We start from the raw sequence: 14,518 nt of genomic DNA on the forward strand, positions 1-14,518 counted from the left end.
AGTGGCTACAGTGAAAAGGCTTCTAAGTTCAGGTTTACTTAACTTAAGGTCAGGATTGCCCTCGGAAATGTAATTGACCGCCAGGTCAATACATTCCTCAAGAGGTATGTTAGTAAAGAGACTTTCCACATCGAAGGAAACCATAAATTTACCAAACATAGACGAAGATTGAATGTCCTGTACAAAAGTAAAAGTGTCTGTAGCACAGTGTTCAGTTGGGATGTGCGGCGCCAAAAGATTGCATAGATATTTGGCCAGGTTATAATTGTAAGTTCCAATAGAAGACACGATGGGGCGAAATGGCGGAGTTGAGTTAGGCCCAAAATCCTTGTGCATTTTGGGGAGGCCATAAATTCTTGCTGGTTGAGAGCCTTTGGGATAGATGTTTTCGTACACTTCGTTGGCAAGGTGACCATCTTTCTTCAACTTTTGGAGAAGTCGCTGCAGTCTACCTTCTCTCAGTGAAGTTGGATCTTCCTTGATGGGCCGGAATTTGGAAGTGTCATTGATGATTTTAAGAATACCTTGGTCGTAATCTGTTCGGTCCAAGACGACCACACCATTCCCTTTGTCTGGTTTTAAAATGACAATGTTTTTGTTCTTCTTTAGCTCCTTAAGAACTCTGAGTTTCTTGAGGTCAGCAGTCGTTGGACGGTATGAAGAGACATAAGAATGGGCTAAATGAGAAAGGTCTGCAACAAGTTTTCCTGCTTGCTTGGTGTCCCTCAAGTTCTTTGCCATGGTGTGATTGATAAGCTCAAAGCATGTGAAGACATCTGACTCATTTATCTTTGGTGGACGGATGGAATGTGTTAATCCAAATTTGAGAATGTCGAGTTTTTCTGACGTGAGACTATGAGAGGAAATGTTAGTGACAGTCTCATTGGAGCTAAAAGGAAGAGAAGTGTTACGTGTGAGATTTTTGAGTTTCTTCTGGTGTGTCTTGATAAATTGAGCGGTTGCTTTCGTAACTTGGTGATGTACTGTGTGTTCGAGAACGTAGAAATCTACACTGTTCAGGATACTTCGAACACGATTACTTAGCTGGTCTCTTGTGTGGATCAATTTCCGATGTTCCCTTGAACGTTTAGCGATGGCACTTCTCAAAAGCTGTTTACGGATGGTAATAGTGTTGTGTCGATTGGTGTTAGGAAGATTGAAGCTGAGAAACTTGGGAAAAACATTGAAGGACTGACAGTTGCGTAGGAAGTTTAAATCCAACTCGGCTTTGCGAGACTTGATCGAGATCTTCTCAAATTTTCGTAGATCAGCAATGTTGATGTGATCATACCTTTCTGCTATGTCGTTGATGATGTTTCCAAAAGGTCTAGATAGCAGCAGACATGTAAAGATTTTAAGGAAAACGACCAATTTTTTAAGTTTGCAAGACATGTTTCGACAGAGCTTCTGTCATCTTCAGTTGAATGAATGATTACAAAGCAAGTTGAATAATAAGTAGGCAAAAATGCTAATTAAGACAAGTAGTAACAACAGAATGTGAAAAGGTGTAAGTTAAAAGGATAATTTTAGATTTACATGGTGTAATTGCTGATTGAGGGAAGGTAGTTCTTTTTGAATACGAATAGCCTCCTTTATCAACTTAAAATCTTTACATGTCTGCTGCTATCTAGACCTTTTGGAAACATCATCAACCATCTCCAATGAGACTGTCACTAACATTTCCTCTCATAGTCTCATGTCAGAAAAACTCGACATTCTCAAATTTGGATTAACACATTCCATCCGTCCACCAAAGATAAACGAGTCAGATGTCTTCACATGCTTTGAGCTTATCAATCACACCATGGCAAAGAACTTGAGGGACACCAAGCAAGCAGGAAAACTTGTTGCAGACCTTTCTCATTTAGCCCATTCTTATGTCTCTTCATACCGTCCAACGACTGCTGACCTCAAGAAACTCAGAGTTCTTAAGGAGCTAAAGAAGAACAAAAACATTGTCATTTTAAAACCAGACAAAGGGAATGGTGTGGTCGTCTTGGACCGAACAGATTACGACCAAGGTATTCTTAAAATCATCAATGACACTTCCAAATTCCGGCCCATCAAGGAAGATCCAACTTCACTGAGAGAAGGTAGACTGCAGCGACTTCTCCAAAAGTTGAAGAAAGATGGTCACCTTGCCAACGAAGTGTACGAAAACATCTATCCCAAAGGCTCTCAACCAGCAAGAATTTATGGCCTCCCCAAAATGCACAAGGATTTTGGGCCTAACTCAACTCCGCCATTTCGCCCCATCGTGTCTTCTATTGGAACTTACAATTATAACCTGGCCAAATATCTATGCAATCTTTTGGCGCCGCACATCCCAACTGAACACTGTGCTACAGACACTTTTACTTTTGTACAGGACATTCAATCTTCATCTATGTTTGGTAAATTTATGGTTTCCTTCGATGTGGAAAGTCTCTTTACTAACATACCTCTTGAGGAATGTATTGACCTGGCGGTCAATTACATTTCCGAGGGCAATCCTGACCTTAAGTTAAGTAAACCTGAACTTAGAAGCCTTTTCACTGTAGCCACTGCCCAGACCCATTTCTTATTTAACGGTTCTTTCTATGACCAAATTGATGGTGTGGCCATGGGGTCTCCCCTTGCTCCCGTATTAGCCAATCTTTTTATGGGGCATCATGAAAAACTATGGTTGGAAAATTTTCAATGCTCTAAAATTTTATTTTATCGTAGGTATGTTGACGACACTTTTTGTTTATTTCACTCGGAGCACGATGCTGTTATATTTTTTGACTACATTAACTCTAGGCACCCCAACATAAGGTTTACTATGGAAAAAGAACTTAATCGCAAATTACCCTTTCTAGATGTTCTTATTGATAATAGTGACACTAATTCCTTCCTAACTAGGGTTTACTGTAAGAAAACCTTTACTGGGTTATTAACTAATTATTTTAGCTTCACCTCGTACTCATACAAAGTAGGTCTCATTAGGACTCTTGTTGACAGGGCCTACAAGATCAACAACACGTGGTTGGGGTTACACGAGGATATAACCAAGCTTACTGAAATTCTCAAAAAGAACCTTTTCCCTGCCCATTTAATTGAAAAAGTGGTTAACCGTTACATCACTGGGACCCATAGCAATCATTGTCCCCGGGGCTACCCCCTTACCACCTCGCCCACGTTTTACTTTAAGCTGCCATACATAGGCCATTTTTCTGTCATCACTCAGAAGAAGATTCGACACTTAATCAAGTGCTATTGTAATGATTTAGACATCAAATTAGTTTTTTCTTCCTTCAAGATAGGTAACCTTTTTGGTGTGAAAGACCCTATCCCCGACGGGCTTCGTTCACGTGTGGTTTATAAGTTTACATGTGCGGGCTGTAATGCCTGTTATGTCGGCGAAACCTCCCGACATTTTTCCACACGCGTACGTGAGCACTTAGCCGTTGATAGGGCCTCTCACATCTTCAAACATCTTCAGAATTCTGAACGTTGTCGCTCATTGTGTTTAATAGACTGCTTTCATATTTTAGGTCACGCCACTACCAGCTTTCAACTCAAGATAAAGGAGGCTATTCATATTCAAAAAGAACTACCTTCCCTCAATCAGCAATTACACCATGTAAATCTAAAATTATCCTTTTAACTTACACCTTTTCACGTTCTGTTGTTACTATTTGTCTTAATTAGCATTTTTGCCTACTTATTATTCAACTTGCTTTGTAATCATTCATTCAACTGAAGATGACAGAAGCTCTGTCGAAACATGTCTTGCAAACTTAAAAAATTGGTCGTTTTCCTTAAAATCTTTACATGTCTGCTGTTATCTAGACCTATACCAGTAGAATATTACTAAAACTCGATAGAGAAAGGGTACATGTTTTCTGTTCTTAAATATTACCATGATATTTCTTACCAGTAAATACCATATTACCAAACCAGCAATCAATCTTTATTTATTATTTATCATTACACGACATCATGTAACTTTCTAAAGATGTTCTGAGAAACTTTTAGCAATTTCCAAATATTTTAAGTCTGAACCTGCAACCACTGTTAGTAAAAGTTGAAAGATCCTAAAATGTCTCAGAAGCATTTATGATCTATGGAAGATTGGTGCATTGATACTCACTTGTTGAAGCTGAGGAATCACAGCAGCTAGCATGTTACTATATAATGAGCACATCTCACGCAAATGTGTTATTCTTTCTTCTTCTAACTTTTCACAAGTCTGAAAACCCAATACAATTGATTGCAAATAAATGCCTAATTATTATTGTTTGTAAGACAGAATAAACTCATAAGCAAACATTAAATATACTCTTTTTCATTCAAGAATTTTACCTGACAAAACCTTAACATAGCAGCGTCCCACTCAAGTCTTGCCTTCTCAGTCTTTTCATACAGTTCACGATATTCCTTATCTGTCAGAACACAATGACAGGTAGGTCGTCAAGTACACCCTACATCCAATAATTTAAATAATGGTCACATCAGGACAGCCCTGTAATATGTTTCTCTTATAAGCCTAACAAAGTCTTGGTTTAAGATGATTTCCAGTCTGTACTGCACAGTCTCAGCACCCTAACGTTTATAAACATTATAAGTCTCACACGATGAAATGCGAATCGATGTTATTTGTTACGAACGATATACCCCTATAAATCTCCAAGGCCTTTCAAATTCTTTTTTCAACAGCTTCATTGATATTTACAGCTGTGAAGTTGTTTCATCAAGTGATATGAGAAAGAACGAAGCATAAAGCCTTGACCGCTTTGCATCCATAATAGCGGTTGCTTTGAAACTTTAAAATTTACTTCATGTGAGTAGTTGCAAAATGTGTACATTTTGTAATGTCTTACATGACACAAAACAAAAAAACGCAAACAAACTCTTGAGAGTGCATTGTACGGACTGGAAATCATCTTTAAGTTTCAGGTATTAGAGATCTCTTAAATAGTAAACATATTGCTACAACCCTGAGATGGGATGCTAGTCCACACAGCATCCCCCCCCCCCCCTCCTCCCACAGAAATAGGGTGGCACCTGCAAATGTATGTATAGATACACCTAGGCAAAGTATTGCATAAGAATAATAGGATTTGCAGATTCATCACACATGCCGAGTGTATATTAATATGGAATCCTTGACAATACTAACCTGCTTTTAAAGAACCATCTGTCATTTTCTTGCACTTGACATCCATCTGTACACAAAATCAAATTTCTATGCTCACACTGATAACTTTTTAGTGTTTTTAAAAAAGATCATTGTTGAAGTCATCTCATCATCATCATCATCGTCATCATTATCATCACCATTTCTACTTTTAAAGGTGTCTTCAATTAGTGATGTAGCTCATAGGGATCGTATCACAAACGCTTATCCTGATATAACTGTAATAAAATTTAATGGCTTTGATTACAGGGGTGATTTTTCCATGTAGGTCTTTCTCTATAAGTGGTTTAACTTGTTATAAGATAAATGTTGCATTTTGGTATAACTTGCTTGTCTCCATGTGTGCTGATCTAGAGAAGTACAGTGCATTCACTGAAACCAGGGCCACCCAGACAATGAAAACCAATCAGATGGCAGAGCTAAAACAATAGATTCCAACATTTTCAAATCCAGCCAATCAAATGCCCAGTACAAAACAATGAAATCTCAACTAGTTCATTGTGATGCTAATGTGATTACAGTGTCGCTTAATAAATTATCAAGCTCAAGCTGTTAGTAGTTTTGCGTGCTTGCGGGTTCAAGAAGAATTATATGCTGCACTTTCTATGGGGTCATTTGTTGGTTTAGAAAAAACATGAAAAGAAAAGTTGCATAAGAGTGTCACTCGTAAATATATATCGCTAAGAGAGTGAGTGGTGTTGGGTTTGAATATTGTTGTGGCTGTTTAAAAGAAACCCTTCAAATGGTCTCTGAGTAGTTTCGCATGTGCACAGGTTTGAAATGTATGAATTGGAAAGAAATTATTTTCGAGGTAACTGAAAGAAGCTGAAAGCAAACTTCAAGCCGAAGAAATGAAAAGTTAACTTGATACAAAAATGGACTTGTAACCTGAATTCTTTGTTTGAAATATCTTCGATTTTTCCATCCAGGGGAGGTTCCTATGCATGGTGCTATCATCTTTTGTTTTTCCCTGAGTGAGTGATTTTACACGCTGAGGCTTTGATAGTACAACGCGGAAAAAAATTTGTTTGAATTTTCCATGAAGATGTTATTTCAATACAGTGATAACCCAGAAAGAGAACTCAAACCCTGAAATGTACAGCTGCTGAGACATCAAAGGCAATGGTTTTTCCGAGAACTGTGTGGTGGATAACCGAAAGCTTTGTAAAAATAGAAACACACACAGACAACAAGAGTGGAATTTATTTTGTAAAAAAATGTCAAAATCTATTATTCTATGATTTTAAAAAACAGCCGTAAACGTGAGGCCATATATTCACTGTGGAAAACGGTCAATCTAATGAGTTTACCACGCTTATCAATGTCAAATCTGAAGTAAAGTAACACAATATTTTCTAACGTGAAAGTACTAACGGCTTGAGCTTGACAATTTATTAACAGACACTGTAGTTGCGTAAGCATCACAATGAACAAGTTGAGATTTCATTGTTTTGAACTGGACATTTGATTGGCTGGATTTGAAAATGTTGGAATCTATTGTTTCAGTTCTGCCATCTGATCAATTGGTTTTCATTGTCTGGGTGGCCCCCGTTTCAGTTAACGCACTGTAAAAAATATATACAGGGTTTGCAGTATATTTGATTCTATTTACACATAACAGTTACCACAACTTATGTTACAACCTCACTTGTGGAAAATAGTTCTGATAACAGTACTGTACTTTTCATGAATAAAGATGGCAAATTTTAAGCTCGGTAATGAAATGTGAAAAGTGAACTAATCAAAATGACACGAGCATGGGACAAAGAAAAAATTTGAGTCCCCACCAGGAATTGAACCCATGACCTCCTGAACACTGGGAAGGCGCTCTGGGCTACGAGAACTCATGAAGAGCAAGGTCATTTAACTGAGTTATATATTAACTCAGTTAAATGACCTTGCTCTCCATGAGTTCTCGTAGCTCAGTGGATAGAGAGCCTGCCCGGTGTTCGAGAGGTCATGGGTTCGATTCCTGTCGGGGACTCAGATTTTTTCTTCGTCCAACACTCATGTCATGTTGATTAGTTCACTTTTCAGAGTACTGTACTTTTCTCTAAATATTTATTTGATTTCCACAGTTTTCTTTTCTCAAAGTTCCTTGTCATCATGAACTTAAATAAAACAATTTATACCACCTTTGCATTTTAAGACATAAAACAAAATCGGCACAAAAAATAAACAAACAAACATATAAAGAAAGGGAGTAATACATGAAAGGCCATCACAGTTATGTATGCAAAAGTAAAGCGTGAAAAAAAAAAAGAAAAAAAAAAAAACTTAAAAGGGCTTTGAACTTGTGACCTGTGATGCTGCCACAATGTTCTGCCTACTGAGCTATCAAGCCAACTGGGAGCTGGCAAGATCTCTGAAAGTTCATTTTCCTCAACAAAAATGAATAGAGGATAACTATATCAGGTATCTGAACTATTCTTTTAAAATATTTACTATTCATTGAAAGTTTTTTCCAGGCTTTGTTTTTTGCTACTGCTTAAAGGGCCTTAGTCAGCCACACCTTTGTTTTGGTTTACAAGCAAGAGTTTAGCTGTTAAGTTTAATTTGGAGCCTGTTGAAACAAAGGAAACCACTGTGAAACTACTAAAAGATAATTAAACACACTTTCAGGAACACAACTTACAGAAAAGACTTCGCTTCACCATTGCAACATTAATAATTCTGATGGCATTGAAAATGGCAGAGCCTGTCCTTTAAGCAGTAATCATTCATGTTTAAATTTTTACCATAGTTCACCTTGGAAATTTCTTTTTCCGAGAGTACTTTACCACCTCTACCAGCCCTCACTTCTTCAACTTGTTCAAACATAACTTCAGCTTCTCTTGTCTTAGTGTAAGCACTACGTTTTGCCTAGTTGGAAATCAAATGGAATGCTAAGGTCTGACAGGAATTTTTTTTTTCACAAAAAGGTGGACCAACCTTTTTGTAAGTAATTAAATGTGTGACCAAAATTTACTTTCATATCATTACATTTGGCAAACCACTGTGAAATTTCCGTTTATCTCTTCGACTAGACTTGTGCAGACGTAGTGTTTTGGAGAAGAGCAATTTATGTGAAAATTGTTCTGCTTTAAGCTTATTTTTTTTGTCATTCAAAATCATTGAAAATTTGTATACAGCCTTATGATTTTCAAATTAAAGAAAGTAAACAAGCTGTAAACAGTTTAGCCAGGACAAATGGATGAATGATGGTAATTTCTACCACTAAGAAAAATACATTCTATTTGGTTGATAAACTTCAGTAACATGGTTCTACTTTTCAGGCAGGTGTGTCCAACAGCTCTGTTCAATCAAATAGAAAGTTTGCCTGGTTTCTTACAGCATGATCACTCACTCTATTATACACCAGTATCAGCTTTTCTATAACAGGACATAAGTTGACAAAAACTTTTACCTTAAGAGCATCATTTAGTTTATCAACAAAATTCTTGTATGATTTGTCTACCAGAGCCTCCACCTACATGAAAAAGGAATATTAGAGTATGGCTATTTGTGGTGTCCTCATCCAAATGGAAACAAATCAATACCTTAGAACCAATTCGGATGGTATATTCCAGTTGTAGCGTGTACTGGTCATATCATGCAAAAATTATATGCAACTTTTATCAGATGTTGACTTTTTCAGATGTCATATAGTTGTTGCAGAGTTTTAAAACACATTTCAAAACCTCATATCATTTTTTGTGCCATACATAACAGTCATGAAAAAGCTGTACATTTCATTTGCAGATTAAAACAATTAATTTTGTGTCAGCTAGTGCCTTGCCACTTACAATTAAGTTGTACAGTCTAAGCTGAAATCTGCCATAAATTTGTCAGGTCAAGCTTTCCAGGATGACAAAATATCAATGTTAAAAGCAACCATAAACCTGTGATCAATTGTAGCTCAGAAGATGAAGAGCCTGAGTCAAAATTGATAGAAAAGTGGGCATTTGTTTTGAGGGGGGAGGGGGGTGTGAGTTGAAACTTGGACTTCAACCTTATTAATGGAATCAATTTTAGCCCTGACTTATCATTCCATAGGCAGTTGATACACAGCAAACCACACTGTACATCTGTCAAGTATTTAGAATTGATCACCCAGAGTTTTACAAGTCCACATTTACACATCTAGCTACACTTAAGTTTAAGTGGGAAACTCCATACCGCTTTCCTTGCTTTTGACTGTGTTTCCACAAAGGCTTTGACTTGCTTTGACACTTCATCATGTAGCTGATTTCCTAATGTTCTGAGGGTAACACCAAATAAAGATGTATTTACTAACTAGGATCCATACTGCTGATAACAATTTTTTTTAAGTGCTTTCTGGCAAAGAAACCTTTTTTACTAAATACGATCACACTTACAAATGACTCCTTTGCAAACATTCCCAGATTCATCAAGAGCCTTTCAAAGGTTATGATTTAGCACAAAGAAGTTCCAATTAAATATTTAGTTCTAAATAATCATTTTCATAATTACTCACCAATAAATTTCAAGACTTTCTTAATCGCCAAATGTGTTGGATTTTACTTTGAATTTTTGCCAAATAATTTTTTCTTGTTTCTGTCTAAATCTTGCATTAAGTTTGATTGAGTTTATATAGTCTGTTCACATCTTACCTGTGTATGTCTGCTTCACTTTCCATTTCAAAAATAGTATTTTCCCAAGACGATTTGAGAGTCCTAGGAAACAAGAACAACAGTCTTTAAACCAATTCAACCAACTCTTTTGGTCTCGAGTTAATGTTGCAACTCCTAGAGGGTTATGCTTCAAACACTTAAAATATAGACGAGCACAGTAACCACACATTATATGGCATAAAGGGGGGATCACTCAAGAAATGTAGAAAACATGAGCCGCAGGTGAGTGTTTCCTACATTTCCCTCGTGTTCTCAAATGCCTGTCGTGTTTTATCACAGTGTAATACACAGCTTAGGCTTCTTTATTTGTTCATTAAAAACAACTTAACAAAATAAAATTTTTTATAGTTCTTATAGACTGCCATGTAACTACTGGTACTCAAAAGTTGAAGCTACCGCTTCTTTGAAAATTTGCCAACTATGTCTTTTTCTGTATGCTTAAAGAGAGAGTATGTAGGCTACTTAACAAAAACTAGGTTCCAGGTTCTCTCCACGCTCCCTCCGTCCCTCATCTATTTTTTTATCTTTTCTACACTTTTAACATTTCTTTGTCAGATGAAAGTGGTCTTTTATGACCACAGTTATAAAATTTTACTGGAATGAAAACACCCATAGCTGCCGAAAGGAGCATCACTGGAAATTTCATGAGGAAGGGGGTTCTCAAAACCCAATATATTTAAAGGAAAGTCTGAACAAAACCAGGAATTTCCAGAGAGATGGGGACTTCAAAGCAAAAAACCTTCCGGGTACATATAAATATTTTCTGGAAAAACAGAATTAATTTAGCTGTGGACTAGCCACATAACAGCCAATTTTGAATACACTTCCTGGAAACATTTTAGAATGTTTTCCTCTGAGTCTGGTCCTCACTATTAATAATTTATTTTAAAACCATAAAATAAAATTTATGTAAAAGGTGCAGCCTTTCCAAAAACAAATAAAATACACTTGACCTGGTATATAACCCTTTACCCCCTAAAGCCAAGGGCAGTTTTTCCCAAATCAGCAAATATAGACTATCTGCCTGTGTACAATATACCATTTGAAAGCCACTAATCAGCTTATTTAAGAATTGACATCAACAGCTATGAAGGATGTAGTCATTTTGAGAGAAATTACTTTAAAATGTGAAACTGAAAAACTTCTAACACACATCAGCTCTCAAATATCATAGGCTTACCCCTAAACTATTAAATAGCTTCTTTAGCAGGTATTAGTGCATAGCGTGATGTGTGACAAGTCTTGCAATGCATGTGCACCTCAAAAAAGTAATTGTAAACTTATTGGGGTGGTCAACCATGTCTTAGATTGGAGGGGGTCACAAATTTATGACTTCAATGTGTAGATCTTTGAAAGACATGGCAAGACTTTTTGGGGCAAAACTTCATAGAAATTTCTCAAATACTCACAAAGGTTATGACACTGTCATGTGCCAATTGACACCCTTTGGGAGTAAAGAGATAACCAGACTTACCCTAAGTAGACAATGCTCATAGTGAGATAACAATAATGCAAATCTTTACAAGCACTCTTCTCATGGCCTCCAAATTATTAAGTAGCAACATTTAACCATACTAACTGTCTTGAGTTTTCAACTTACCCAAGTGCATCCTTTGATGTTTTCTGAGCCTTTGCTACTAACTTAGTCAAACCTTCAGCATAAGCCTGTTCTATTTTTGCTCTATAATGGAACAAGCAGATTCCTGATTGGTGCAGTGTTTAAAGTTTCTACTATTAAAAATTGTTTTGATTGGTCTTAAGAAAGCACAGTGGGGCTCCCTAGTACAATTTAGTACTGACTGAGATGCTGGTAATTAATTGTTTTTGTTTAAGTTTAACTTGAAAGAGTGGAAGTAGGGCAATGCAAGCATCCTGCACTCCTTAGAAGCTAAAGTTACAATTTGAATTAAGAACTTACTACCTGTACCTTTTAAGATGTTAGGTTTGAGTCTACAGTTAAATACTTTCAGGGGTTCACAAGATTCGTACCCAGTGGTTGTTATGTGTTATATATACGAGAAGGAAGTTTCCAGTTGCTATATATTTAATTACGTGTTTAGGAAGGGAAGATTGGATGAAAGTTGCTTGAGACATGTAGGGAGTAGGAATGCATTTTTGCTGCAAAAATGTCCCCAGCAGTTTCATCCATTTTCAAGATTATGACACCTACCTAAGAGCTTGATTAACTTTTATCTGAAAATCGTTTTTTTTTCTACATTAATAACTTGACCACTTTTGGGGTTTTTAATAGTTTTCTTTTACAAACATTAGGTAAAATGACTGACATCAATTTTGTCAAATAAAGGAAAAAAAGAAGATTTTTTTTTGCCCTTGAAGATGGGAAGTAGAGCAAGGGCCTCTTCAAATGAGCCTGGTAATCAAGCTGGCTCGGTTACTGGGACAAATTTTGTGGTCTTTCATATTTATAGCAGTTCATCCCTATTGACCCGGATGAGATTTAAGAAACAAAACCGAAATGTTACCTGGGCTTAAGTGTTCATATGGGAAACTTTTATCCCAGTTGTGGAGATCTTGGTTTCTACAACCAAGATCTCGGCAACCGGCTGGCCTGCCTTTTCATATGAACACATTGAAATACAAAGGAAATAGGAGTGAGGCGAGATCGTGGTAACCAGGCCAGCCTGGTCAACTGGGCTCATATGAAGAGGCCCTAAGATATGCGAGTAGTTTACAGTCTTTCCCATAAAGTCTTCGCAGTTATCTTTTGCGGTTTCATCTCGCATCTGACTGGTCACAAAACAATAAGCATTCCAGAAATTTTCTCTGGTGTTCACGGTTTTAGAGGAAAGACTGTAACATCCTTTTTAACTAGGAACAAACAAATAGAAACTTAATGACCTTGCAAAAAATCGAGACTTCGAGACAGGTTTGTGAAAAGATACACATAACTGCTAAAAATTGAGACTATTAGACCCATGATTTTTTTCTCATATTTTGTGAGACCCATTTGATTTGTAGAGGGACCATTTGCCACCCCTTCCAAAGCTTCACTGAAAATGTAGAAAAACAAGATTCTTTTGCAAGCCTACTGAGTGAAATGAAATCTGACACTTGTTATTTTTCCTTTGTTTCTTCCCTCCGCTTCCCATCCTCCCCAGTTCACTGGTACCCAATCTTCTCTCACCCCCAATTAGAAAAAAATGACTGGGCAAAGGTCTGAGCAGTCTTGCAAAACAATTCCTGATGGGCATTCCCGTAACGATAACATTGAAGAGCTCTGGAGGGCGAGGGAAGGGATAAATCACAAAACATTGATACACTATAACAGCAAAATTAGATCACAGAAATCTAAGTTGATAGTTAAGCAGGAAGAGAGGCTAATCCTTCATAGCAAGAAGTGATACGTACTATAAATAGAGCGTAAGCTTATTCATACACTGAAATACCGAAACCACCAAAAATAAATTTTGAGGAATGCCCAGGGGCAAGATAAAAATATACTTCTAAGTAAATGAGCTAACTTAGCCTGTACTCAGGCTATCGGCAAGAGAAATGCCAGGGAAATAGAGCTCCACAAACGCTGTAGAAACATTTGCTGAGTAGACATATTCATTGACGTATTAAGCATAAATCAGAGTTTGAATTTGCCTGAGTTTCCTTTATCCATAATTATTATTCGGCATATTTTCCTACCTTTCATTGAAAATAGAAGAGGCTTCACGGCAAAATTCATTTCCTTGTCGACACAATTTCCGCAAGTCTTCATAGCCTTTTTGTTCCTGTTTACAAACAACAGACACACGGAAAGTTTATAAACATGCAATCTTATTTAAAAGTTCCTAGTTGCAAATATTATGCTTCCAACAATGATTGCTTCCAACAATACTCCCGCATAAGCTGATATCATAGCGATAAGTACCCAGAAAAATTCCTCAAACTTGGCCATGGTTGATGGTTGAGGCTTTCAAGTTCTATCTAGACACACGGCATAGATCTTCCCCAAAGTCCCACTTTCACGGCCATCTTCCTTGAGTCGTATTTTTCCCAGTGGTCTGTGCTTCCGCTGCAGAAACTTTAGGGGTAGGGAGGGGGGATTTAAGTGCCGCTGACAGACCAATTTATGATCGACCGCTCACAACAGGCAAAAAAAAAAAATCGGCAACATAATTTCTGCTTACACACTACATGAGGAATTGCTTTATTTGGAAATCTAAATCTTTTCAAGCAAAAACTTTGCGTTTCGAGACCTTTAGAGTGTTTCCGGTCTCAACGACTATACTGAAGGGAGGGGTGTGTAGGGCCTTGTCATAGTTTCATGAAATTTTGGCCATTCTTTCAGACGATTCACAGCTGCAACCATGCAGCACAAAATATTTTTCGTTCTGCCACAAAAATTCATTCTAAAGTGGTGATCATGAAGCAACAAAGGAAATGAATACCGGTGCAAGCTCATAATGAAAGTCACTTACTGAACAGACGCAGAACTGAGAAAGGCTCAGAAAGTAAGTTTAAACGTTTTTGCTTATTTTACATTCGTTGATGGTGAAACCACGGTACTGTTGGTTTTTCAAACTTGAGTTAAAATAGTCTAAATAAACTTTGCTTAGCTTGGCGGTGGCGGTTGTGGCATAAGCTCATTTTATGAGAAAACATATCTATCTTTGCAAAGTATGTAAAGAAAATAGTGCTTTCTAGAGGTAATTAAGAAGATTGAAAAAATGTCTGAGCAGCTGCATGGACTTGGTAGACTGTAAGTCATACC

The 14,518-nt window shown here is 37.1% G+C and overlaps 1 protein-coding gene across 1 annotated transcript in view; it reads right to left on the reverse strand.

Annotated features, from left to right (window-relative positions):
- The window catches only part of LOC145486354 (nostrin-like), a 25,836-nt gene extending 12,027 nt beyond the window's left edge, over positions 1–13,809 (reverse strand). The window contains exons 1-10 of the mRNA XM_081464995.1: positions 13,676–13,809; positions 13,450–13,535; positions 11,396–11,476; positions 9,775–9,837; positions 9,320–9,401; positions 8,568–8,630; positions 7,910–8,023; positions 5,144–5,189; positions 4,327–4,406; positions 4,115–4,213 (exon numbers count right to left, since the gene is read on the reverse strand). Coding sequence (XP_081321121.1) covers positions 4,115–4,213; positions 4,327–4,406; positions 5,144–5,189; positions 7,910–8,023; positions 8,568–8,630; positions 9,320–9,401; positions 9,775–9,837; positions 11,396–11,476; positions 13,450–13,535; positions 13,676–13,702 — 741 coding nt within the window. The 5' untranslated portion in view covers positions 13,703–13,809. The remainder of the gene's footprint in view (positions 1–4,114; positions 4,214–4,326; positions 4,407–5,143; positions 5,190–7,909; positions 8,024–8,567; positions 8,631–9,319; positions 9,402–9,774; positions 9,838–11,395; positions 11,477–13,449; positions 13,536–13,675) is intronic.
- Between the last annotated feature and the right edge of the window lie 709 nt (positions 13,810–14,518).

Source organism: Orbicella franksi, chromosome 5, assembly GCF_964199315.1.
Source record: "Orbicella franksi chromosome 5, jaOrbFran1.1, whole genome shotgun sequence".
Classification (NCBI taxonomy): domain Eukaryota; kingdom Metazoa; phylum Cnidaria; class Anthozoa; order Scleractinia; family Merulinidae; genus Orbicella; species Orbicella franksi.